Genomic DNA, 26,131 nt, shown 5'->3' with positions numbered 1-26,131 from the left:
GAGGAACCTGGGTGCACCGGGCTCGGGGAAGTGCATGTCCCGTCATCATGCGAGGAAATCTGTGTGTGGAGTGGAGATGCATGTTGGAGAGGACCCCACTGAGCTCTAGCTCCACACTGGCCTTGCCTTTCCTCCTAACCCTCCAAGCTTGTTTCCATCTCAGGCCCAGAAAACAGAAGTGCTCCCTCCCTCCAGCTGGCTTTTTCTCACCTTAAGGCAATGGCACCCCACTCCAGTATTCTTGACTGGAAAATCCCAGGGACGGGGGAGCCTGGTGGGCTGCAGTCCATGGGGTCGCTAAGAGTCGGACACGACTGAGCGACTTCACTTTCACTTTTCACTTTCCTGCATTGGAGAAGGAAATGGCAACCCACTCCAGTGTTCTTGCCTGGAGAATCCCAGGGACGGGGGAGCCTGGTGGGCTGCCATCTCTGGGGTCGCACAGAGTCGGACACGATTGAAGCGACTCAGCAGCAGCAGGTCTCAGCTTAAATGTTACTTCAAGGTCAGAGAGGCTTCCGATCAGTTCGTCACAGCACCCTCTTCAGTTTCATGCTAACCTTTATCGTAGGTCACAGTTACACACTTGTTTAATGTCTGTGTCTCTGTTTCCCATGAGGGGCCATGTCTATTTTGTTCATATTTTTGAATGAATTGAATAATTTCCTCTTATCCTTCTAAGCCAGTGTTTGCTCACGTGATTTTTACAGCACGTGTCTAAGCTAAATATTTCACCCTTGATACAACGTTTTTGTCCTCAGTACAGAGTAATGTCGGTTAAATAGATGGAATGCAGTTCTTGTTTCTCTTCTGTGTGTGTGTGTGTGTATCCGTGTGTATAAACACAGATTTTCGGCACGTTGATCTCCCCGACTAGCAAATTAGTCTAGGGACTAGTCAGTGCTTGTGAGGGCTTGCACCTTATTTCCGAGGGTTCCTCAGGTAACTGATTATGCTCACTTTAGCATCACAGAATTTTAGAGCCAGAAAGAGGCCCTCGGAGATGCTCCGAGATGGCTGCTGGCGCACAGACCCTCGCGTGGTGCTGAACCGCCTCCAGCCGCTTTTCTGTCCCTGCCTGGGTTTCGTGCAGCGCCTCTTTCTTGGTGTGAAATCCGTGTGAAGCAGATTCCAAGTTCCCACAGCAGCTCCAGTGGTTTTTTTTTTTACTACCTGGTGTTTTCTCTGAGTGTCATTAAATTGCCTTTCACGTCTCCTACAGTCCCTAGGACTGCTCTGGAAAGTGTATATCACATGTATAAGTTTATCTAAGAAAGTTGTGGGGAGAGATACAAATATGTACACGTATTTGTTTATAAAAATATTTATAGGGTGGGAGGAATTGAAAGAGTAGCACTGAAACGTTGACATCACCATATGTAAACAGATAGCAGTGAGAAGTTGCTTGGTGACGGGAGCTCAGCCCGGTGCTCTGTGACAGCCTAGTGGGGTGGGGGGCCGGGGTGCAGAGAAGGAGGGGACATATGTATACTTATGGCTGAGTCACATTTTTGTGGCCGAAGCCAACACAATATTATAAGGCAATTATCCCCCAATTGAAAATAGTTTTTTTTTAAACATAAAAAATAAAAGACTATTCACTCTGGTCAACTAAATTGTCCGGGGGAATAGCCACCCAGACCATCTAGTTCCAGAGTTATTTTATGCTTTCAATCCCAGAATAGCCCTCCTCCCAGCAGGAAAATCACTCTCATTCTTGAAGTTTGATAAGAGATGCTGAAAACTAAAACATAATTTGTATGGACTAAAAAAATGTTTTTAAGAGAAAGGATAAACAGGAATAGAAGAGTTTACATATAGGGGTAGGAAGGAAGAGGATGGAGGAACAAGGATAGAAGGTAGATTTCTCTGAATTGATCTTGTTTCATAAATTTGACTTTGAAACTCTATAAATGCTTTATGTAATTATAAATAAAAATTAAAATGGGGGGGGAAAGCAATTTTAAAATATTCAAGATAAAACAAACCAACTTTCCTGTACATAATTGAAGGCATAACCACTCAAAGAGGAAACATTTCACAAATTCCCTGGTGGTCCAGTGGTTTGGACTTGGAACTTCCACTTCAAGGGGCACAAATTCGATCCCTGGTCAGGGAACTAGATCAGGGATCATAGAGGCCACATGGCCAAACAGTGGTAACATTTCAATGACAAACACAGTGATTTGATTATATTTTCTTAGTGGAAATACTGAAAGAGCAGGAACAAACTGTCAAAAAATTTAAATTTTTTAGTAAATATATTGTTAATATTTATATTGATGTTTTGAAATTACTCTATTTTATCATAGGATAAAACAAATAACTTATGTTGAAATTTTTACTATCAGGGAAGAGAAATGCATATATATGAACTCCTGATGTATTTTCTATTTTAAAAATTTAGTAGTTTTATTTACTTTTAAAAGACTCTGAAAATGTCCAAGCCAGTACCAGGGGGCACCCCTGGCGCCAAACTGGTTTCTAATTACTTTTTATTTTCCTAAAGGCAGTTAGAACTCCTTGGTGAAATGGCTTGATTCCAGGTCTGGGGCAGGATTTGTACAACATGAGCTTAGACCCTCTTTTCATCCTAAGAAAACAGGGAGAGGAGAGAGAGCGAAAGTTGCAGATGGTGCAGCGGTTCTCGGATCACGGCCCCTGGACAGGCAGCACCAACACTGTCTGGGCACTGGTTGGAAAGGCAGATTTTCAGGCCTCACCCAAGACCTACTGAATCACAAAGTCTGGGGGTGGCCCCAGTGATCTGTCTTTACGAGGCTTCTTGTTAACTCTGAGAGCCACTGGATTAAAAGAAACTGGAGATATAACAGTCAGATACAAAACATGAAGTTTATTTGGATGCTGAATCAAGTCAGTTGTTTTAAAAAAATAATAAAAATTATGATGCAATCAGGAACATATCTACCAACATCTGTTTGGTGATACTAAGCAGTCATGCTCATTGTTTTAGATGTGATAATGACATTGTGGTTTTTTTAAAAAGAATCTTTTTCTTCTAGAGCTGTATACTGAAATATTTTGGGGTGAAACATGATTGGATTCTAGCATTGATTTTTTTAAAATAATTTTAGACTGAGGACGGGCAGGGTGTAGATGAAACGAGTCTGGCCGTTCGTTGATCGCTGTAGCTGCTGCAGCTGGATGGGCATCTAGTGGTTCATTCTCCTGTTCTTTCTACTTCTGTAAATGTTTTGAGATTTTTCATTTTAAAAAAAGAATAACAACCAACGGGAAAAAAAAACAAAGCAGTTAGAGAAGTCAGGCAGCACACTCGTTAAGTCTCAGCTCTGATCTCAGCGCTGTGGCCCGGAGAAGAGTGGCTCTGTTGCCGTCCTGCTGGGGGTCAGGGACTCTGCTGTACAGTAGCATCGCGTCTTATCCCTTCCAGGAGCCTCCAGAGGGTTAAGGATTATTAGTCCTGTTTTTCAGAAGGAAGAACTGAAGGGAATCCCTGGTGGTCAGTGGTAAAGAATCCGCATGCAATGCAGGACATGCAGGTTCGATCCCTGGGTTGGGAAGATCCCCTGGAAGAGATGGCAGCCCACTCCAGTGTTCTTGCCTGGAAAATCCTCTGGACAGAGGAACCTGGTGGGCCACAGTCCATGAGGTTGCAAGAGTCGGTCACGACTGAGCGACTAAATCACCACGAGAACTGAAACTCGCTTGCTCCATCATCTTAGCATCTGGAAGCGATGGAGCTCTGGAGCCCTGCTGCTTTCACCCTGGCGTCTTCATCCTGTGAAAATGAAGATTTTTAGTTCAGAGAGACAGCAGACACTTGTATATAATGCCTTGTCTTCAGTGCTGGATAGAATTCAGGGCGTTCAGGGTGTTTTGAGAGTGCAGGTGAACCCACCGGTTGGCATATGGTCTCACAGCACCTACTTTGAGCCAGTCGCTGGGGAGTCAGAGGGAAGAATTGAGTTCTGCCCTCAGGGAGCTTATAGTGTAGGTGGGGAAGCGAACAAGTAATGACCTGTTACAATCCGCCATGAAGTGGGAAATGTTAGGGAAAGCCCTGGCACCCAGAGGAGCAGTAAGCAGCTGAGGCTGTGGTGGAGAAGCTTCTCAAGAGGGCTTCCTGGAGAAGATGCTGTCTAAGCTGACTTGAGAAGGAGAGGTAAGGTTGGGCAGGCAAGTAACCGTCCTCCCTGTCTTCAGGGAGCCTCTCCTCTGAGTCTCTGTCCTCTGCCGTGTGACAGGAGGGTCAGGCATCATCCTGTTTACAGATGTGGACCCAGGGCTCCGAGTGGAGAGTGACCTTGTCCCAGAATGTGTGGCCTGCGAAGCCACGGTCAGAGCAGAAGTCTCCAGGCTCTCAGCTTGAGGAGGAATCAAAGAAAACCTCGTGTTTTAATTAGGATCTGTTTTGGAAGCACTGTCGAAGTCCTTGTAGCTGACACGATTGGTTAATCTTAAAAGTAGGTTAAAGCAGGGAATCAAAAAATGATACATACCTTAAACATCTCAGTTTAACTTAAAAACAGTGCAGTGTACATTCATTTACCATTCTTTTGATGTCAGGCCAGGGCCTTTTCTTTGAGTATGGGTCTGCTGATTGAAGTTCCCCGTCTCCTTTCTTTCATAAACTACATCCATAATGTATGTCTGTCACTTCCAATTTCTGTTTCTTGAAGATGAAGAAAAAACTTAGGTACTTGGAAGCAATTTGAATGTAGAATTCTCCTAGACCGTGTTCCTCCCACATCTTTTAGAGTTGACTCACCCACAGCTAATTTGGCAGAAATGTGGGTTTTTTTAGTGACTTGCCTTTATCAGGTCTTCTCTGAAACATATGCAGGTTTTCTTTCAACCGGTTCTGTCTTTTCATACACATATTTCATAAGCTTACTTAAAAATTAAATCACATAACTGATTATAAGAGCCTAAACAAGTTTGGGGACAAACTAAAGCGATTCTCCGTAAGTCGGCAGCAGAGGTGTTTCAGTGGAGCACAGGGTGGCCGGTGCCAGGCATCTTACAGTCCTGGTGTTTTATGAGGAAGGGAGTGCGCTTCACCCCACGCACCAGTTCAGTGGAGGCTAGGCAGGAGGGCTGCTCCGTGCGTGCGTGCTAAGCCTCTTAAGTCGTGTCCGACTCTTTGCGACCCCTTGGACTGTAGCCCACCAGGCCCCTCTGTCCTTGGGATTCTCCAGGCAAGAATACTGGAGTGGGTTGCCTTGCCTGCCTCCAGAGGATCTTCCCGACCCAGGGATCGAACCCTGGCCTCATCATGCCTCCCGCATTGCAGGCGGGCTCTTCACCTCTAGTGCCATCAGGGAGGCCCGAGAGAGCCCCACGGGGCACGTTTCACTCCAGGGCCGGCAACTGTGGGCTTGTCACCATCTACTCTCGCCCCGTCTCTGAAAAAATCAAAGCAGGCTCTCCGAACAGATCATAGTCCCCCTAATAATATCTTTATATCCTCTTTGTAAGATGTAAGCATTAAAAATAAGTCAGCATTATAGTTTTTTTGGGGAAAAACTCAATTCAGATAAATTAAAAAAATGAAAAACAAAATATTCCAAATCCCATCTCTCAGAAATGGAACACTGTAAACATTTTCCTGATGTCTCTGTTGTCAGATGGTTTAGACATCTTGATATACACGCCTATGGATAGAGATACATGCATTCAATTTTATGAAACCGGCGTGCCCTGGCACACAGGAGCTGTTCTGGGCTCTTTTGTCACTAATTACCATCATCTCTCAATGTCAGTAAATGAAGTCCTACAACATCATTTTTAATAGCTGCGAAATTGCTCCGTTGTATGTAAGTACCATAATTAAGTTACCTAAATCCCTATCGAAACAAACCAGGTTGTTTATTTCGTCCTGCCGTGAGCAGTGCTGAGGTGAACATCCTGGAGCCAAGGCATCTTCTCGGGGCTGCACCGCCCCTCCTCGGGGGTATATGTCCAAGCATAGACTCACTGGTCGGAGGGTTAAGCGCATCCTAACACCCGCTGCGTCTCGGGGCCTGGGTGCACCCTGGGCTGCCCCGGTTCACAGCTCCGCCAGCGGTCCTGAGGCCGCTGTGCCTGCCTCCATCTGGCCGGCAGCACGTGGCTTCTAGCTTTTACTCAAATACCTTTGTTTGGAAGGTTGAGTGCTTTTTATATGGTTTTGCAGTTCTTCCTATATGATCTGACGTTTCTGTTCTTTGTTCTTTTTTTTTTTCTAAATCCCCTCCTCTTTAGATGGGAGAACTGAAGGCAGAGATCAGCAAACTCCACAAAAAACTGTTTGAACAAGAAAAGAAGTTGCATAACACCCTGAAGCTGTTGCAACTGAGCAAGAACCAGGAGAAGGTCATCTTTGACCAGTGTGAGTGGCGGTGGGGTGGTTGCCATGTCTGGGCCCTACCTCTGGGCGGACTAAACCTGGCCCTGGGTTGTCCTGACGCCTCCTGCATTTGGGTTTCCTTACATCCTTCACCCGGGGTCCTCCAAGAGCCTCTGGATGGCACAGCCCCCGCTGGACCGTGGGCTGGTGGCCCATCAACATCCTTAACTTACAAGGGGCCTTGTGGGCCAGACCCAGGCAGAAGCATCAATGACCACAGGGTCCCTCGTGTGTTAGGTCCCCGTGGCTGAGCACAGAACGGCTGGGAGGTGGGGATACCTCTTTGGGGGCTGTACAGGGCCGTGGAGGGGCGAGGATGGTGTTGAAAGCTAGTAGGGAGGTAGCCCTTGCAGACTAGCAGATGTGTGTGGGGCTCTGGCCTAGGAGATCAAGTCTCTTGTAGAGAAGAGGGGCGCTAGGAGGGGGGTCCGCGTGGGGGCAGTGCCACCGAGGTTGTGTCTGCGGTGGCGGCGGGCCGTTTGGCTGGGTCAGGTGCCTGCAGCTGCAAGTAAGAGGGAGCGCGCTTTGTGCAGCCCTGAGTCCAGGGAACACTGGGGTTCACGGCGCCAGCAGAGCCGTGTGGCTGTTGCCCCAGGCAGTCCCAGGCACAGGAAGTGAACCCTGCCTCCAGGAGAGCAGGTTCCGGAAGTGGGTTCAGATGGCTGAGTCACCGTGGCGGACCCAGGGCCCAGAACCCAGCGCCGAGTCCTGGGTTGCGGAGCCGTGGCTCAGATCGCCCCTTTCCTGTAAGACCGGGAATAAATGACTTTAGCTCTCCAAGCTGTAGAGTCCTCACCTCTAACCGGAGACGGTAATTCCAGGGGACTCAGACTGGCTGCATGAGCCTGGGTTCTCATCACAACTTCATAAAGAAGTGCCCCTGTTTTCTCCTCTGTAAGGGATGGGAGTGATGTCTCAGCTCTGTTGTACGTCTTCCTGGGACAGAACAGATGCTCCATGAGCGTTAGTCCTTTGCCTCCTTTATTCCACGAGGTCAGACTGAGCTCTGTGGATGGAGGTGGTGGCAAACCATCAGCCTCCGATGCGCCATAGAGTCTGCCCCGCTAGGACGGCGTCACCGTCTCCGTATTTCTCCCCATGGCCCGACCTGGGGTCCGTCTCAGCTGCGGGTAGGGCCTGCCCAAGGTCGTACAGCGAGCGGGCGGCTTGGCCACGCTTGTGAGTCCCCCCAGGACCCCAGGCCCGCCGGCCTCTCCCAGGGCTGCTCCAGCTCTCAGGGACTAGGTGGAAGTTGGGGAAATGTCCCCACCTCTCCCTTCTCCGCTTGGGTCAAGGTGGACACGCCAGCTCTGCTCAGAATCTGCCGGGAAAGGAGGGGACAGACAGAGTGACTGCAAGAGCCTCCCGTGTGGCCTGGGGCTGCCCACTCCACATCCCGCCTCTAGTGGGCAGGAGCCCCTGGGGGTGCTCTCTGAAGTCGCAGCTGACAGACTGCCTGTCGCCGCTGGACGCCACTCAGGCTGGGGTCTTCAGGGGAAGGGGTCCGGTGCCGTCAGGCAGACCTGGGCTCTAGGCATGCCTCTGCCTGGGGCCAGCCCTTCCCCACTCTGCCCCTCGGGCTTCTCATCTCAGTGGGGGCTTCTTGCTCGGAGGGTGGGCGGTGCTGTTCAGATGCGGGGGCCCCTTCAGACTTGGGCCAGGTGAGACGTGACTCGTTTGATACTTTTAGTGCCACGATACTTACTCTTCTCTGGGTCCCAGGCCCCTTGGCGAATCTCAGGAGAGGTGCTCTCCCTCCCCAGAAAGATGCACACAGCTGCGTACACACAGATTTGCACATGGTTTCCGGGGATTTAGGACGCCCGGAAGCATGACCCTGGACCCAAGTTAAGAACTTCTGCCCTGCGGCATGGGGCTGTGGTGTCACGGGTGGCAGCGGGCACCTCTGAGATTCACTGCGCCCAGTTAAAAACAAGGCCACGGCATCTGTGCCCGCCCCGTGTCACAGAGTGCGTGCAGACTCCGTTACCTCCAGATGGAAGCTTTTGTGAGGCAACAAATAAGTATTTTCTCGAGGCCACCGCATGGCACCTCTTCGGAATAAGCCAGCATGGAGTTGGTCTCAGCCTCACTGGCCAAGGACCCAGTCCAGAAGCCTGTGTGTCCTCCCCGGGGGGTAGATGGAGTCCCTGGCCATCTGGGAGGCCCGTTGAGGGCGTGTCCTGATCCGGCGCATCTCCGTCAGTGGTGGCCTTCCCCCTTCTCCTGGCGTCTGGGGGACAGACAGGGGCTGCGGGGAGAAGCTGTCTTCCTTTACAGCTGTGCCCCGAGGTGGGCCCTCCACCTGCCCGTGGGTTCCCATGCGCTGGGCCTCTGCCCGCAGCCACGGAGCCCAGGGAGCTGCGAGGTGGTCCCGCCCCAGCCGCTCCTCCAGGTGGAGTATGCTGCCGGCACAGAGAGCCGCCCCGTGTCCATCCGTCCATCCTCCCTGTGGTCAGGCGCCCACCCCGGGACTGCACTGCCCTCCCGCCTGGCCCTGGCCTGCACAGCTGCGTTTTCTTGGAGCGGGCACTCCCCATTCCCAGAGTGGCTTCTCCGGGGGATGAGGGCTCCAAGACGGGCGCAGGCCTCTCCCCTCCCCGCACCGCAGCCCAGCCCACAGAGGTGGGCTCGGGGGTCCCCCTGGCCCTGCCGGGCCTCAGTTTTATCTGTAATGTGGTGTCGCATGCCCTGCCTTCTGGTGTCACAGAGCTGGTGGCTTAGACTTGAGGAGGGGTCTCTGGCCCACCCTCTCTGACGGGTTACTTGGTCCTGGGTGTGTGATGAGGTAGACACCTCTGGGTCTGGATGCTGCGGGGCCGTCCGCAGGCCTGAGCCACTCGCGGCTGGAGGCCTCCTCCCTGCCCGTGGCTGGTGCGCCGTCTCGCGGGGCATCCGTGTCTGATGGCCCCGTTCTTTCCTCGAGGCCTCCTCCCTGCCCGTGGCTGGTGCGCCGTCTCGCGGGGCATCCGTGTCTGATCGCCCTGTTCTTTCCTCTCTCCTCAGTGGTCGTGACACACGAGGTCCTTCGGAAGGCCAGAGGGAACCTGGAGGTAATGTCGCTTTGAGGCCGTCGTGCGGAGGACGGGCGTGGGGTGGGGCTGGCAGTGGCTTCCTTTTCAAAGATGAAGGTGGACCGGGCACCTGTTCTCCGCCAGCTGTGTTTTTCTGCCAGCAGTGCGTGGAAAGTTTGGTTCTGTCATGCCTCGTTTTTGATGGTGGCTCTAGTTATTGGTGCTGTTTTTTAACCGGTGAGAAATGCAGCAAACGGTGCCTGACACATAGTGGGCATTTGATAAATATTCCATTATCACCTAGTTCTATAAATATTTACTGATCAAACAGCATGTCTCTGAAAGTAGTTTCAGAACTACTCACCTTTAACCCTGTCAGGGATCGTACTCCAGAAACCCTCCATGTGACCTAAAATTCTCATTTTTCTCCCCCCTCCCTTCTCCTAGCTCAGGCCTGGGAGTGCCCACCCTGGAACGTCCAGTCCCAGCCGACCAGGCTCCTGAGGAGAACTTTGAGCCAATAAAGCTTGGGGTTCCCGCTGAGCTTGTCCTGCCTCTCTGTCACGGGTGGAGCTCCTGCTTTGGAGGGGAGAGGGGTTGTCTGGTCTCTTCCAATGCCCACCCACCATCTATCTCCTTTTCTCGCTGGCGTCCAGCGGTCCTTCAGAAACCCACCCCACCCTGGGCCTGCAGAGCGACGCTCCATTGCTCCGTCCAGCGCTCACCCCGAGGCCTCCGTGGGGGTGGGGACTCTGGGGTGGTCCAGGCCGCTCGTGTGGCCGCAGGACAGCTGAGCGACCAGCCCAGGTCCTCTGCGCCCTCCTGTCCTTCCAGACCCCGAACTGGGCCCTCCACCGCTACCCCATCAGCTCCCGAGACGACGGTGGTGGAGGCGACAGGACTGCATCCACTGGAGGCCTGGGGCTCAGGGAGGCAGAAGCCTGGGCTACAAGTAGGCCTGGGCCCCCACCTCTGCTTCTCACCAAGGGATGGGCAGGTCGGTGGTCAGGAAGGACCGTCTCTGCTTGGCTTCCTGTCATCTGAGCACTCATCTTAAGAAATACTTGCACACAAGTACCTGAGTCCGTCCCAGTGCAGGAAAACTGAGATTTAGTCGTAATGTGGCAGCTCCTTTTTCTAGAAGTCTCACAGCCGAGTTCCTCAAAGGAAGCTCCAAACAGCCCACAGGAGGGCTAGGCACCACAGTGTGGAAGGAAAAGGAGTCCTGGTTCTAGACCTGAGTGGTACGCTTTTGTCCTCAGTCAATACACCTGTAAAATGGGAATTGCCCTTCTTTAGCCCAGACCTGCTCACACAGGTGATCCTGTGCCATTTGGAAGCCACCGAACAGCGAGAGCCTTTCCAAAAACCAGTGTCTCTCAGTGGCGGTTCTCAAGCAAGTTACGGAAGCCCTGCTTTAAGGTTCCGTGGTGACGTGCACAAAAGCGGGCGTGTTGGTGGGAATGGGGGCGGGGGCGGGGATGGGCGTGTTGGTGGGGATGGGGGCGGGGAGGCGGGTGGAGGCAGGAATGGGGGCGGGCGTGTGGTACAGCGGTCAGGACTCGCGCTAGGATCGGGCGCAAGCCTCGGATTCATATAGAAACACAGGGCAACAGTCAGTGCCTGCTTTATCGCTAGTTCTGAGTATGTGGCCTGGCACGTGGATGGTGCTCAGCCTGTGGGAGCTTTCTGGAAAGTCCGTGAGTGGAGGTCGTGGTCCGTCCCTGACCCATTGGGTGGCACACACTGGGCACCTGAGAGCAGGGGCCTCTGGGAGCCCAGCTGGCCATTGGCTTCAGTCGTCTACAGCTTCTCAGGAGCACAGTAATCCAAAGCAGAGCATCTTTGTATCCCCCAGTTGAGAATCGTGTAAAATATTTCCAACCTTGGGCTAGTGAAGGCCCGCCCCCCTCCCCGGGGAGGTGGAGGAACAGCCCCATGAGCTTGGACTGGATTTGGGCCAAGAACATCCTCGGCAAATAGGGATGATTTGGACCTCAGGGAAAGCCCCCTTGTCCCTGGCGAGTTCATTTTACCAGCAGCTGGATTCAGAGGCTGTGAAGCCTCTCCTCTCTCACAGGAGAGGCGCCTGTTTCCCCGCTCGGGGCAAGGAATCACCACGTGTGGCTGAGGAGCTGCCCCTGAGAGACGCACCTGCAGGGAGCAAATAGAGAGGAGCGGCCGAGACGCCGGCTCTGCCCGCGGGCCCCCAGGCTGGCGCCCACCTGATGAGCAGAGCCACGCTGGGCGTCGTCTCTTTCGTCTGGCGCCCACCTGATGAGCAGAGCCACGCTGGGCATCGTCTCTTTCATCTGCAACGCCTGCCTCTTTTACAGGCAAGAAAAACGGGTGGGCCGTCACCAGGGCAAGTGCTGGAGCCAGAATTTGAGCCTGGATCTGTCGAGACCTGTTCCCATAACGGTCCTGGTCTCTGGACTATACCCTGTCTCCCCGAAATGCCAGCTCTTCCAAAAAACTGCAGCCCTCCCCAGCATCAAGGCCCAAGTAGTCTCCTCTCCCTCTGCCCTTTCCAAGAAGACGTCTCTGGCTGGCCGGAGCCGGGCCTCAGAGACGCACAATTGAATTCCTCAGACCCAGCGGCCGCGAGACCTGCTTGTGAACGGGGCTGTGCACGGGAGAAAGAGTGATGTTGTTAATAAGGCCTCTGAACGGTGGGGGTAGGGTACCCTGCCTGGGGGCTCTCGACCCTGCCAAATTGCCTCTTCAATCTTGGCCATATTTTAAGCCTTAACTCAAAAATTCAGTTATCACAATGACTCGTCCCGTCCCCAGAGAAGCCCGGTCGCTGTCCTAGGGCCTGGTCGTGTTTACATCTTGCCGCAGATGGGGCCTTCCCAGCTTGCTCTACTGGGCGCCAGGTGGGGTGGGCCTGCCTGGGGCCCTGGAGGCCCAGGGTCCTGCTGTGGCCTTCGGGGCTCTTCATAGAACCTGCTGCCGTTCCTGCCCGGTGATGGCGGGAAAGGGTAAAGGTTTGTGATGGCCATCTGTGAGGCCCACGGGACCTCGGCCAGGTCGCTGGGCTTTGCCTGTTCCTTCCTCCCTCAAGGCTCTGCTCGGCGGGCAGCATGTGCCGGAGGCGTCCTGGACGCCTTGCGCTCCCCCGCCCTCTGTGACCTGTCCCACCCCCGACCCCAGCCTCTCTCTCCACGCTGCCTCCCAAGACCACGCCTCACTCACTTCCAGATGGGCCACCTTGGACCCTCCTCTGTCCCCTGGACCACACGCTGCAGTAGCTTCCCAGCCGGCCTCCCCACGTGCACCCACACCGGAGCTAGAACAGTCTTTGACATGCGGAGGTGACCCTGTTGTCTTCCTGGTGTGAAATGCGGCAGGCTTCCCTTCGCGGCTGGCGTCCCTCGTGGTCCTAGGTGTGCTGAGTCTGCCTTCCTGAACGGCAGCCGCCTGCCTGCCTCTCAGCCCCCATGCTTCAGCCTCACAGGCTCCCGTCTCCTCAGCCACAGGATCTTTGCACATGCTGTCCCCTGCCTGCGGCTCCCATCCACCTGCTAGCTTCTCTTGTTTCTCTTGCTGGTTGCCTCAGAGCCTGTGCAGAGGGTACTTTCTCACCAGGAGCCCGTACTGTGTGCTGTCCCAGGTGATGAGTCCTGTTACTGGCTCTTGGCCACGCTTGTGGCTTTGGCTTGTGTAAGTGTGATTCGGGGTGGGGGGGGGTTATGTCTCCCCCATCCCTAGCTGGCAGGCCGTGAAGGCACGGAACGCATGTGATACTTCTTCACCACTCCAGCCCCCAGGGCCAGCCACAGGCCAGCAAATATATTCAGTCACCAGACACTCCCAAGGCTTCTCTCACCTCCTTCTGGAAGGACTCAGACTGGTGGGAAGAACAAGGCCAATAGGGAGGGCTTGTTCAGGAGGTCCTGTGGCCCGGGCGGGCAGTGTAGCACAATCACAGGTGATCACGTGAAGCCTCGTGGGGGAGATGTTGCTTTTCTCAGGGGAAGGACCGACTGGGTCACAGATTGGCCTGCCCAGGGTCACACGGCCAGTTGGCCGCGGGGCTGGATTCAGACGGAGGCCCGCAGGCTGCAGGGCCGTGGCCTCCCCCACCACACTGCCCGCGAGCACAGTTAAGTACGGTAAGCGTGAGGAGGTGCGGGGGGGCTGGGATGTGGCCCCCCGGCAAGGTACAGGAGGTTCCTCCATGTCAAGGCCCAGTCTTGTCCACGGCTTGGCCTCAGTCTCTCCATCCCGAACGGGAGACAGGGCGCTGGAGCCGCCTCCAGCCTCTGCTTCCATTCAGGTTTCCCAGAGCTCTTCTAGCGCGTTCATTTCAACCCAGTCTTTGGGGAAGCGGCCGCCCCCACCTTACCCCAGAGGGCAGCCCTGGGCCTGGGGAGCCCCTCTCCTGCTGGATCGCGCCGTTAATAAATCCACCCCGTGGTTACCGGCCACCCTCCACGGTCCTCTCTCGAACGCCGGCATCGGCGTGGTCTTTAACAGGCATTCACACGAGAGCTTAATTGCAGGTTTTCAGCTTTTAAAAGAGCCTCTGTTTGTATTAGTGCTGGTTTTCCTCTTAACAAACCAAACAGCGAGTGGCCCCAGCTCCTCTGTGGCGCCGGACGGTGGTGATGGCCGGCGGCAGGGAAGGAGGAGAAAGGGCCGCCCTGACTCTGACTCCAGCAGGGCCGGGGAGCCAAGTCCTGAGGCTCCGTGGCTGCAGAGACCGATGGCTGGGAGCCCAAGGGTGTGAAGTGTGTGTGTGTGTGTTTTCTTTTTTTGTTCTTCTCTTGAAGCCTCAGTTTTCTCTGCAAAATGGGCAAACTATGATTTTGGCTTCCGTTTCACCACAGTTCTCTCAGCGAGGGTCACTTCATTTTGATGACGCTGGTGTCTCTGGGAATTCAGGTTCTCCTACTCTTCTCCCTCAAGTGTCTTTTTAAAAGAGCCAGACTTCCTCTTTCAGCCTCGTATTTTTAAGAGATTTGTGTATTTACGTGGCTGCACTGTGGCCTGTGGGATCTTCTTTGCAGCGTGCACCCTCTTAGTTGCGGTGTGTGGGATCAGTTCCCTGACCAGGGACTGTGAGCTCCCTGCACTGGGTGTGCAGCCTTAGCCACTGGACCACCAGGGGAGTCCCCAACCCCCGTGTCTTTGGACGGTACCCCTACCCCCAACCAGACTTGCTGCACTTCTCATAGGCCCTGAAGGTACCTCCTGTTCTCTGCAGCCCTGGACTTTGCACATGTGTCTCCCCCATCCTCAGCCTGACACACTCTACTCATCCTTAAAGACACATCTCAGGGGTCGTCTCTGGGCCTCCACGCTTTAAGCCTCAGTTTATCCCCCTATAAAATGGGCATGATCATATTTCATATTTCCCCTTGGAACTGGAGACAGACAGGATTTTAACTGACTACAAGCACTTAAGTTAACGGATACCAAAGAAGGGATCCCAAACCCTAACGGTACCTTGGCTGCATTAATAGAGATATAGAGTCCAGACAAAGGAGGTGAATAGTCTCACTCTGCCCGTGGCCTGCCGTACTGCACCGAGAGCCTTGTGGTTGTTTCCCGGGACTTGCTTTTGGAGGGCTGTTGACAGTGGATTGTATCACCGATGCTCTGAGCATTTTTCTCCATTCATCAAGCATGTGTGTCACGTGGCACACACATTGTCACAATAAACCATTCTGTCCTTTAACAGGAGCTCACAGTCTGTTGGTATTGTAATAATAAAAGAAGGCCCCTGGTAGGCAGAACTGTGTCCCTCAGAGATGTGTAATCCCTAATCCCCGAACCTGTGAAGACTAACACGGCAAAGGGGAATTTACAGATGCGCTGATGATAAAACCTTGAGCGGGGCAAGTTATCCTGCGTTATCCAGGTGGGACACGCTAATTACACGAGTCCTTAAAAGAGAAGGACTTTTCCCCAGCCACGGGGTCAGAGAGACAGCAGAAAGATTCAGAGAGGCAGGGGCCGGCTTTGAAGACAGAGGGAAGGCGCCAGGGGTCAAGGAGTGCAGGTGACTTGGAGGAGCTGGAAAAGGCAAGGAAGTAGACGCCCTCCCAGAAACTGCAGAAAGGAGCACTGTTCTGCCGGTCCCTTGATCTTGGCTCAGTGGGACCCATGTCAGACTCCCGACCTGTAGAGCCGCAGGGTGATGGTTAGGGCGCTACGTTTGTGGTGACAGCGGCAGTGGGCACCTGTCACATTAAGCACGTATTAAGCACGTATTCACTTGGCTGCGCTGGGCCTCTGCTTACGGTGCTCAGTCTTAGGCTTGTATCTCAGGGCCTTGGTTGCTCTGCGGCACCTGGCATCCTAGCTCCCTGACCAAAGATTCAGCCTGCATCCCCGGCACTGCAGGGCGGATTCTTAGCCACTGAGCCACGAGGGGTGCCCCACGATGCTTTAAATGGTACAGATACAATCAGACCCCATGGTGTGTGCCTGCAGTGGAGCAATTTCTTAATGACAGGACCCACCCAGTAGGTAGCCTGGGGTGAGCTCCTGGTCCCTGGAAGTGTGATTGCGGAAGTGCCACTGGGGATGTCGGAGAAGGGGTTCCTGCCTCCCTGGGCAGGTGCTGGGACAAAGGGCCTCCTCCGAAGAGCCTCTGGAAAGCGGAGTCTGAGCTGAATGGCCCTGGGCTGGGGAGACAGTGGTTGTCCCTGCCAGCTGGGAGACCTGTTCGTCACCCCATCACCACCCGCTGCGCCCTCCCCTTTGGCGAGTTATTATATATGGTCCCAGGGCTCCATTACTTCAGAACACGTCTGTGGGATGCATTGAAGGAATTATTGAAATGTGTAATTACAGTGTGCATTGTAATATAAAACAAATCTATTATATTCATTTGATGGAACTGTGCTCCATAACGTCTCAGGTCTAACATAAAAGATCCCGCCATTAGAGTGTTACATAGCGTGGTGATAATTGTCCTTCTGCACCCAGTTCCGTGCTTCCTTCATGATGGTTCTGCCGGTGTGAAATCAGGGTGCCTGAGCTCCTGAGTTGGGAGGGCACTTTGAGGCCCTTTGGTCCAACCCGACTTTAGACAGATGGAGAAGGTGAATCCTTGAGGGGTGAGGTGGTCCATTCAAGGCCCAGACCTGCTAACTGCCCGTGGTCCCTCCCCCCACACCCCTTCGGGAATTGGAACCCTTCCTTCTGAGAGAATCTTATATACAAGCAGAGGGAAGAGTCAGCTCTGCGGGAAGCTGGAGCAGGCTACCCAGGGCCCTGGCCATTTGGCGCCCACTACACCTCCACCCCCACTTCCCCGAGGCCCCTCCTCAAGGTACTGGCGCTCCAGGGGACCCCCTTTGAAAACCAGCGGCCCCATACCTCCTTTGGTCCAGATGGGGAAGCAGTGCTTGCTGGAGCTCACAGCCCCAACTGGGTGCAGCTGGGATCAGCCCCCTTCTCATCCGCGGTGCTCAGAATCACGGGCCTTTGCTAGTTATCCCGATGGCAGGCCCAGCCACAGAGGCTGAGCTGCAGTGTGTCTGCGGGGAGAAGGAACCCCTAAAGGCGGCCCCGGGTCCCTGTGGTTATCACCCTTTCACAGATACACAGAGCTCCTTCTAGCCAGCAAGCCCCAGTCTGGGCCCTTGGGACACACAGTGGGCAAAACCACGACCCCTGCTTAGATTCTAGTGGTGAGAGAATGGCATAGATGAGTGAGCAAAGCCGCCCCCATGTCCCGGGGTGACCATGCTCCATCTAGAGGGAGGGGGCGCGGAGTGGGGAGGGGCAGGGGGCTCATGGAGAGGGTCTGTGAGCAAGGCTGGAGGGGGAGGGAGCGCGTCTTGGGGCAAGGGTGTCCCAGGCCGGCTGGGGTGGCAGCTCTGGGGTGAAGACCTGAAGGTGCCCAGAGGTTCCCGGGGAGCAGTGAGGAGGCCTCGGGTTGGGGGGCGATGGCAGGAGATGAGCTCAGAGGATGAGGTGGGCACGGGGTGCAGGCTCTGGGGTGGAGGAGAGTGTGATCTGACTCGGGTTTTTGCAGCATCACTCTGGCCCCAAGCCTGGAGGCCTGGGCCCTGCCTTTGGTCCCACTCTCTGGGACGGGAGGGAGCACCTGGTCTGCTGCGAGCTGGATGGCAGCGTTTGCCCTTCTTCCTTCAGCACGTCCCCGTCGTGATCACCGTCGTTCCTGTCACCGTCAGCCTTGTTGCCCAAGCCTCCCTGTCTGAGGTGTTTTAAGCATCTTCTGTCCCCTTTAAGTCCCCAGCAACAGTCCTGTGAATTAAGCTTCATCTTTTATTTTGTACTCAAAGAAGTCGTTCAGAGAGGGGAGGGGAACAGCCCGAGGTCACACAGCAGGGTCAGTGGGAGCCAGAACTCCTCACTAACGGGGGTCCCTGGGAGAGTCACCCTCGGGCCACTGGAGTCTAGCAGTGCGAGGACATCAGTCCCAGGCACACACATGTTGCGGTGTGACCCAGGGAGGATCACACACAGTCACCTTGTCACGTCTTTCCACTGGAGCTGCCAAGGGAATCTCTCCTACTCCCAGGATTATGAGGGCAGAGAAATGCGCGGGTCATGGTATCAGGTGTTTGCTGAGCTCACTGTGAAGGTGCAGAAGTCAGCTCACTCCTGCCTTGCCCAGACCTGAGCAGCAGCACGCTGGAAACAGAGAAAGGGGACAGTGCAGCTTCCCAGCTCCCTGGGTATCGGCCTTGTCGCTGGGGTCTGAAGCCTCTGGTCTTCGGCTGGGGTCTCGAGCGGGGTCCCCCCACCTCTACCTGCAGCTTTGAGGTGTGCAGTGGTCAGACCCTTGGGGCGAGCGTGGCCTGACTGCCCTGGGCGTCTCCCTTCACCAAAGCCCTCCTGGCCCCGTGATTAACTCCTCAGATTCATTGGAAGAAACAGATGCTAAAGCTCACTTTGCAAACCTCTACACTTCCCCAGGTGCCTCAGACGGAAAAGAACCCGCCTGCAATGGGGGAGACCTGGATTAGATCCCTGTGTCAAGATTCCCTGGAGAAGAAAATGGCTACCCACCCCAGTATTCTTGCCTGGAGAATCCCATGGACAGAGGAGCTTGGTGGGCTACAGTCCTTAGGCTTGCAAGAGTCAGACGTGACTGAGTGACTAACACTTTCACTTTCTACACATACAATCTCAGTTCTTACATCTATATGTAGTTAGTTTTAATCCCTGCCCCCCCCCCCATTTTGCAGAGAAGGAAATAAATCTGAGAGATTAATTCACTTGCACGGGGTCGCATAACCCAGGGGATCAAAGAGCTGGTCACATGCCGTGTTTAGAATGTTGGCTGAACTGCGTATGGCAGGTGTGGGGTGTTGGGCTGGCTGAGGCAGAACCCCCGACAGGCAATCAGAGCCTGTTATTCAAATCCAGCGATTCCTGCTTTACACTAACCATCATCAAAGCCTGCTGTTAAGAGGAGCCTGCATCTTCCTCTGCATTTGAAAAAGTTCCATCTCAAAGCCATCACGTCTGGGCAGGACCATGGAGGAGTCAGTTGGAATTAAATCAGGAGCCGGGAACAGGGAGAAGGAGAGGAAGGTCATCTTTTGAAATGACAAAGAGGTGCTGTTTTCTCAGGCGGGTAGGTGCGGCTTTGGTAGCACCAACTGGGTTGCAAATTTTAATTCTAATCTCTGCAGCTGCTAATGTGCTTGTTGCTCGAAGAATAGACACTAATTGACAAGCAGCTAAATAAATAACGTGTAGCATGAAAGCAGACACAGGCTTTAAAGGAGGAGGAAAAACAGCAAAAAGGATCAAATTAAAAGCGCCAAGGAGGGGAGTTGGAGGGTGTTTTCCGCACTCCATTCGGGTGACATCAAAAGGCTTTCTGCGACATTTGTTTTAGGTGAAGATCCAGCTTGGAGTCATCTAAACGCCTGTCCACACGCTGCCTTGCTCGTGCTGAAGATCAGAGGCGGTGCAGTGAGGGGAGGGGCCGGGTCTTCAAAAGGACCTGGAGAAACAGGCAGAGCCAGAGGGATGATGCCAGCCCCTGTCTTACAGGAGGACAGCCTGGGGCCAGACAGCGCGTCCCTAGGAGGTGTGGCCTCTGGGGTGGGTGGCACTGTGTCCCCCAGAAAGATACCTTGAGGTCCTAACCCCCAGTATCTCAGGATGGGACCTTCTTGGAAACAGAGTCCCTGCAGATGTAAGACAAGGTCATCCCTGGTGGGGGGGGGGGGTACCTTAAACCAAGGTAACTGCTGTCCTGATAAGGAGAGGCGAGAGGCACATTTGGAGAAGCACCAGGTAAGGACTCAGGACACGCGGAGGAAGCGAGTGAGACAGGCAGAGGCTGGATGAGACAGGCAGAGGCTGGAGGGAGGCCGTTGCAAGTAAGGGAGGCTGAGAAGTGCCGGCCACACCGGGAGCTGGGAGGGGTTCTACCCAGAGTCTGGGATGGAGCCTGGCTCTCGTGACTCCTTGGTTTTGGCCATCTAACCTCCAGAATTGTGAGAGAATTTCTGCTGTTTTAAGACACCCAGTTGGGGGTGTCTTGTTACAGCAGCCCTAGGAATCACACACCCACAGCCTCTGGGGGCTCTGGGTACACTCTGCACGGGGCGGCTGAAAGGAGACATGGCTCCCAGGCCTGGTTCAAGTGTGGCCTCCAAGACTGCCCGGCTTCTTCCGTCCAGCCGGCCCCTGATCACCATGGAGCTGAGTCATTCATCCGCCTTCCCTTGGTTATAATTATTTACCTAGTTCATACTACTAGACTAGAAGAACCTTCTCAAATCCCATTCCAGTGTGTTTGAGCACTCCCTGAGCTTTGTAACTGGATAGGGGATCTTCAGCCTCCCAGGTGGCTGCTCTCTGCCCACACTGGCTTCCCATCGCCCCCTCCAGCCCCGCCACCCTGCTCTCCTGCTTTTCTCCTGAACGTGCTCCACATGCTCCTGCCTCAAAGTTTGGGTGCTCCCTCTGCCTGGAAGGCCCTTCCCCGGACTCTGTGAATCACTTCCTCTCCTCTCGGGAGACTTTGCTCAGATGGCCCCTGTCAATAAAGCCTGTGTGACCCCCTATTTAGAATCACAACCTGCTTGAGTTGAGCCGTGGGGTTACCCCATGACTGAAGGGGAGGGTCCTGGAGGTCGCCAGCTCCTCTATTAGGGCTTCTGGGCAGAGTGCAGGGTGAGAGGCGCAGATTCCCATACAAAGGATCCAGTTCACCAGGAGACGGGAGGAAGGCTAAGGGCAGACTGAAGCGGGAATCCTGTCGGACCTGTCCTGCCGGCCTCGGTCTCAGTCGCAGGTCTGCAGGTGGAAATTTCTAACCAGCCCCTCTGAGGTTCCAGGGTGAAGCAGAAGAGTCATCAGATTTTGGAGCCCTTTTTTCCAACATGTCCTAGTTATGACACCTCTGTGAGCCTCAGTGGCCTCACCTGTAAAATGGGATGACAAGCTCTGCTTCAAAAGGGCGTTTGCAGGATCAGTGAGACAGGCAGGGAGAAGCACTTGATGCGTTTCAAGGCCAGCTCCTCAGCCTCGCTCCCTCCGTCCATCCTAGGACAAGGGAGGCACGAGCCTGTGGAACCACGGACAGGGAGGAGGGCCAGGGCCCTTAGGATGGGTCCATGGGGCACGTTCACCTCTCAGCAGGGGCCTGAGGCCCTGGTGCCGGGGCGCTCTCGGGCTGATGAGCCCCCAAAAGCGAGAGCTGAAGTGACAAATTGGTGCTGAGGCGAGCGAGCGCCCGGCATAAAACGAAATTGCTTATCAGAGAAATAATGCTAAAAGTCAAATAAATTAGACTTCGCACTGACGTCGTAATTTTAAAAATTAATTAAGAATAAAAAGAAGATGCATCTCGAAGGAAAGGAGAAGTCTAATTTCGACAGGCGGTAATTAATTCCTCCGTTCAGGGATTCATGAGTGGCCTGCAGTACAGACGGCGTCTTCATAGGACCTGGGACTCCCTGGGGGCCTGCTCGAGGCACTGCCAGGCCACTTCGAGGGGCCAGTGTCTGGGACCCCAAGACTGACTCCTGAACGCGCTGCCTTGACTGATGGAGTGCTGGCTGAGGGTGGGGGTGACTGGGGGATCACGTCTGGGGCAGGAGCAGCACAGCCCTGAGCGCTCTCTGTGCGCTGGGGCCAGGCCCCAGGCTCGCAGGGAATCAACAGAGCCTCTGCTCTCGCTGAGCTGACAGTCCGATGGAGGAGGCTGACCCTTCTTAGAACAGCGGCTACATGCTGTGCTATGATTGGGGAGGGAGGGGGCTGGCGTTCACTAAGGAGGGAGGAGGGGACTTCTGAAATGAGTCCCCGGTTTTTAGGAGGGGCTGTGTAGGAAAGAAGGGGAGTCATCCCAGTGCACCAGCCCTGAGCGCCCTGTCTCATACATTGAACCTGGACTGGTGATCTGTTTCACATATGATAATATACATGTTTCAATGCTATTCTCTCAAATCATTCCACCCTTGCATTCTCCCATAGAGTCCGAAAGTCTGTTCTTTACATCTGTGTCTTTTTTGCTGTCTTGCATATAGGGTCATCGTTACCATCTTTCTAAATTCCATATATATGCATTAATATACTGTATTGGTGTTTTTCTTTCTGGCTTACTTCACTCTGTATAATAGGCTCCAATTTCATCCACCTCATTAGAACTGATTCAAGTCCATTCTTTTTAATAGCTGAGTAATATTCCATTGTGTATATGTACCAGGTGGGAGGGAGGTTTGGGATGGGGAACACATGTACACCCATGGCTGATTCATGTCAATGTATGGCAAAACCGACTACAATATTGTAAGTAATTAGCCTCCAATTAAAATAAATTAATTAAAAAATATTTTTAAAAAAGAAGGGGAGTGAGATGGCCCAGGGGGAGGAAGAGCATGGCCTCTGAGAGTAGCTAGATCGTGAGTGGAGGTCACGCATTGACACAGCATGCAGGCGGCAGGGCTGCGGCTGGAGCCCAGGCCCCTCTCCCAGTCAGACCCTGGAACAGCGAGCTGTAGTGAGCAAGTCCACCTGAACGGGGTGCCAGGAGGAGATAGAAGTTGGGAATGTGGGGCGGTGCCACCTGCCTCCTGGCTTGTAGGATATGGCACCAGCTCCGGGGTCTCTCCAGTGGGTCCTCTCCACCCCTCTGATCTCCTCTCGAGCCCCCTCCCCCTGCAAGGGGACAGATGGGGGACCTCAATTATGCAGATGCAGGGTTGGAAATCACCTGTTGCTTGGGAGTGAGGGTACAAAGCAGCCGTTTGTTTTGGGGAGTTTCGAAAACTGCATATTCACCTTCTGGGGTCAGGGGCTGAGGTGGGGGACTTACTCACACAAGGAGCCTGGAGTCTTCTAGAAGGACGTGGCTGAGAATCTCTGCTTCCAGAGACCCAAACATGGGAGATCAGTCAGGGAACTCTGCCATGGCCCTGGGGAGGATCAGGAGCAAGGAAGGGGAGGAGGCCCGAGAAATAACACTCCCTTTGGGGAAGAGGGCCTGTTGGGTGTGTGGGTGGTGGAGACAGCCCTCAGGATCCTATACGTAGCATCCTGGATGTAGTCCCAGGAACCAGGAGAGCTGCAAGTCTAAACCCATCAGTTATGACAACACATACAAATGAACAGATTATAAAAAATGTTAGGCTGAGTGATGAAAAGCTAGAAGATCTAAAATATCCAATAATAAACAGATTGTGGTACCCTGGAGTATTATGCCGGTAAAAAAATTTTTTTTAATAATTTTTAATGAAATGAGGATAGACTCATCATATAATGGAAAAAGCAGGGTACAATATATGACATGATTTCGGGAGTGTTAGTAAAACAGCATGAAAGAAAATCTCCTGAAATGTTAACAGGGTTTATATCTGGATTGTGGGATTATGGGTGACTTTTATTTCCTTCTTTATCTTTCAGTGTTTTCTGTGATAAACAATATTACTTCTATTACTTACCATTAAAAATTACAGTAAACAGTATTACTCTTAAAATAAGAAAAAACCACAGAAGTTGACAAAAGGAAATCAACATTACATGGTTTGTAAATGACACCATCTCGGGGAAAAGCCATTGCAGGCCCTCCTGCAGGGGTTTCCTTACTGTCTCCAGAGGCACAGGTCACCTGAATTTATATCCTGCTAGCCTAAAAAGCGCCCGGACAGTAAAGAATCTGCCTGAAAGGCAGGAGACCCAGGTTCGATCCCTGGGTCGGGAAGAACCCCTGGAGAAGGGAATGGTAACTTACTCCAGTATTCTTGCCTGGAGAAATCCCAGGACAGAGGAGCCTGGCGGGCTACAGTCTACGGAGTCACAAAGAGTGAGCGCGACTAACACTTGCACTTTTTTCACATCCTAAAGAGTCCCCTTTGTCACTCAATGAAGATGGTGTTTATAAAATAAAATAAAAAAAAATTTTTTTATAAAACAGTAGAGTTAAAAGAAGAACCAGCCAGAAGGGAGCCGTACCTTGTAGAAAGAGGAAGGAGAGGCAGGCTTAGATCACCATGACACCTTCGGTGGAGTTACCCAGTGATTGCTGGGGTAGTTTTTCTCCCCAGGAGCTGGAAGAGGACACAGTGAATCCTTCATGCTTTCTCACGCTCACCACCTGGGAATACAACCTAACCTTTGTAGGGTGGTTGGGGTAGAATTCGGGTTTCAGACTGTGGTCAGAGAACAAAACCAGTTTACAGTTCAACCAACCAACCCAGGGACCAAACCAGTCATCGTAAAAAGGAAAACCAGGTGTGGTTTGTGAGGCACCTTTTCACCAGTTATGTCACCGTCTTGGCCGCCCCGTGGGCATTCTTCTCTTTGGGGTACCAGGGAAACTGAGGTCAGGGTGGTTGAGAGTCGCACCCACGTTTCGTGGCTCCCGGATGGCAGGGTGTGGACTGATCATTACCTCACAGCATGATGTTCTGGCCGTTGAACGGCCATCTGTGCCCCATGCTGAGAGCCTCATGTAGTCATCTGGGTGGTGGATCCAACTCCGTTTTGATGCTGATGGACACCATTTTCTCCTGGGAGATTCCCAGAGTCAGTACCACCCATCAGCACAGCACATGAGCCCAGTGGCTGCCCAGGGCACTTTATTTTTAAGTGAAAGGAGAATTCATTGGGTAGGATAACAGAAGTCTGCAGGCAGCATAAGCTTCAGCACGTCTAGGGACTCACTAATGTTGTTTGCCCTGGTTTGCTTCAGCCTTATGGGGACGCATGCCAAGGAGCAAGAAGACGGACGCAGACAGGCCCAGATTCACATTCCCAGAACCTGACAAGCCCGGCTGAGAGTCGGTGTCGTCCCCAGGGATGCTGGCCAGAAAGTCCCAGGGGAGTTTCTGATTGACCAGGCTGTCAGGGGACCACCCCCATGGCCAAAAAGACAGATCAGCCCTGCCTTATCCACACGAGCGGGTAATCACCAAGTAAAGGACGTGTCTGAAACCAGACAAAAACAGACATCTACCAACAACTGAAGTTTTAAGTATTTTAATTCTGTTTCTTGACGTATGTCCTTTGGTCGCCATCTATTTCCCCTCCCCCGAGAAAGAGGAGAAACTGACCAGAATTTACTATCTTCCATTGCTCCTTTCCTTTACTGAGTTTCGTATTACAGTCATGGTATTGTTGTGAGTTCTTCTACTGATTGCCTGTGTAACTTTTAATACTGTACTAAGTCTATTTCTTGATTTATTCCTTTTGAAGCATGAGTATTGATCTCTGGTGTGAAAAACAGAGAAATCATTCCCTTCTTTGTCGTGGGCTTATTCTGTGACAGCCGTGCCCCTCGCAATTCTTGTTAAGCAACTTTTCTTACCTGGTCGAGCTTCATAACATTTCCATTCTCTCTGTTAACGTATTGGTCTTTCAAGATTTCTCTATAGGTCGTTTCTAAAACTTTAAACCCAATAAAATACCACGTATGCACTTTGGACTATGGAACTATTCACTGAAGAACTAAATGATGTGATTAGATCTGCAGGGAAGGTAATGGAATCCTATGTCTTGAAAACTTTGCTGCTCAAAGGGAATGTTCTAAACACTGGGGCCAGTGGAATTTCCTGTAATTTGGTTTGTATTTTTCTCAATTCTAACTTATCCTTAGCTACCGTTTTCCATATTTACTCTTTTTCTCTTCCCTAAGTGTCAACAAGTGTAGCTCAAATGGTAAAGAGCCTGCCTGTGAGGCAGGAGACCAGGGTTTGATCCTTGGCTTGGGAAGTTCCTCTGGAGAAGAAGTGAAGTGAAGTCGCTCCATTGTGTCTGACTCTTTGTGACCCCGTGGACTGTAGCCCACCAGGCTCCTCCGTCCATGGAATTTTCCAGGCAAGATTGCTGGAGTGGGTTGCCATTTCCTTCTCCAGGGGATCTTCCTGACCCAGGGATCGAAGCTGGGTCTCCCACATGGCAGGCAGATGCTTTACCGTCTCAGCCACCAGGGAAGCCTGGACGCCCTCTGGAGAAGGGAATGGCAACCCACTCCAGTACTCTTGCCTGGAGAATTCCATGGACAGAGAAGCCTGGTGGGCTACAGTCCATGGGGTCGCAAAGAGTCAGACATAACTGAGCGACTAAAGCACACACACAAGTTTCTTTAACATAAAATTTACTGTATCAGTGATTTTTTTATGGAGGAGGAGGAAAGAATGGCTTTGTTTCTTTTCCAGGCAAAGGGGGAACACAGTAGGCTAGAGACTCACAAACTGTGCCCCCACTGTTTTAATGATTTTAAAGTGTGCAACTAAATACATTCACAAAATCCCTGGTGGCTTAGTGGTAAAGAATCTGTCTGCAGTACAGGGGA

General features: G+C 52.8%; 1 protein-coding gene across 11 annotated transcripts in view; it reads left to right on the top strand.

The window, feature by feature from the left end:
- CDK5RAP2 (CDK5 regulatory subunit associated protein 2) overlaps positions 1–9,927 on the top strand; it is a 182,026-nt gene extending 172,099 nt beyond the window's left edge. For 10 of the 11 annotated variants that reach the window (XM_044940528.2, XM_044940531.2, XM_044940527.2 and 7 more), the window contains 3 exons: positions 6,226–6,352; positions 9,377–9,423; positions 9,837–9,927. In XM_044940528.2, coding sequence (XP_044796463.2) covers positions 6,226–6,352; positions 9,377–9,423; positions 9,837–9,908 — 246 coding nt within the window. In that variant the 3' untranslated portion in view covers positions 9,909–9,927. Of the gene's footprint in view, positions 1–6,225; positions 6,353–9,376; positions 9,424–9,831 lie in introns of all 11 variants that reach the window. The other variant, XM_025282332.3, reaches the window with a different exon arrangement.
- The last annotated feature ends 16,204 nt before the right edge of the window (positions 9,928–26,131 follow it).

Source organism: Bubalus bubalis, chromosome 3 (assembly GCF_019923935.1).
Source record: "Bubalus bubalis isolate 160015118507 breed Murrah chromosome 3, NDDB_SH_1, whole genome shotgun sequence".
Lineage (NCBI taxonomy): Eukaryota > Metazoa > Chordata > Mammalia > Artiodactyla > Bovidae > Bubalus > Bubalus bubalis.
The sequence above is the reverse complement of the archived record's forward strand: the minus strand, read 5'-3'. Positions and strand labels throughout refer to the sequence as shown.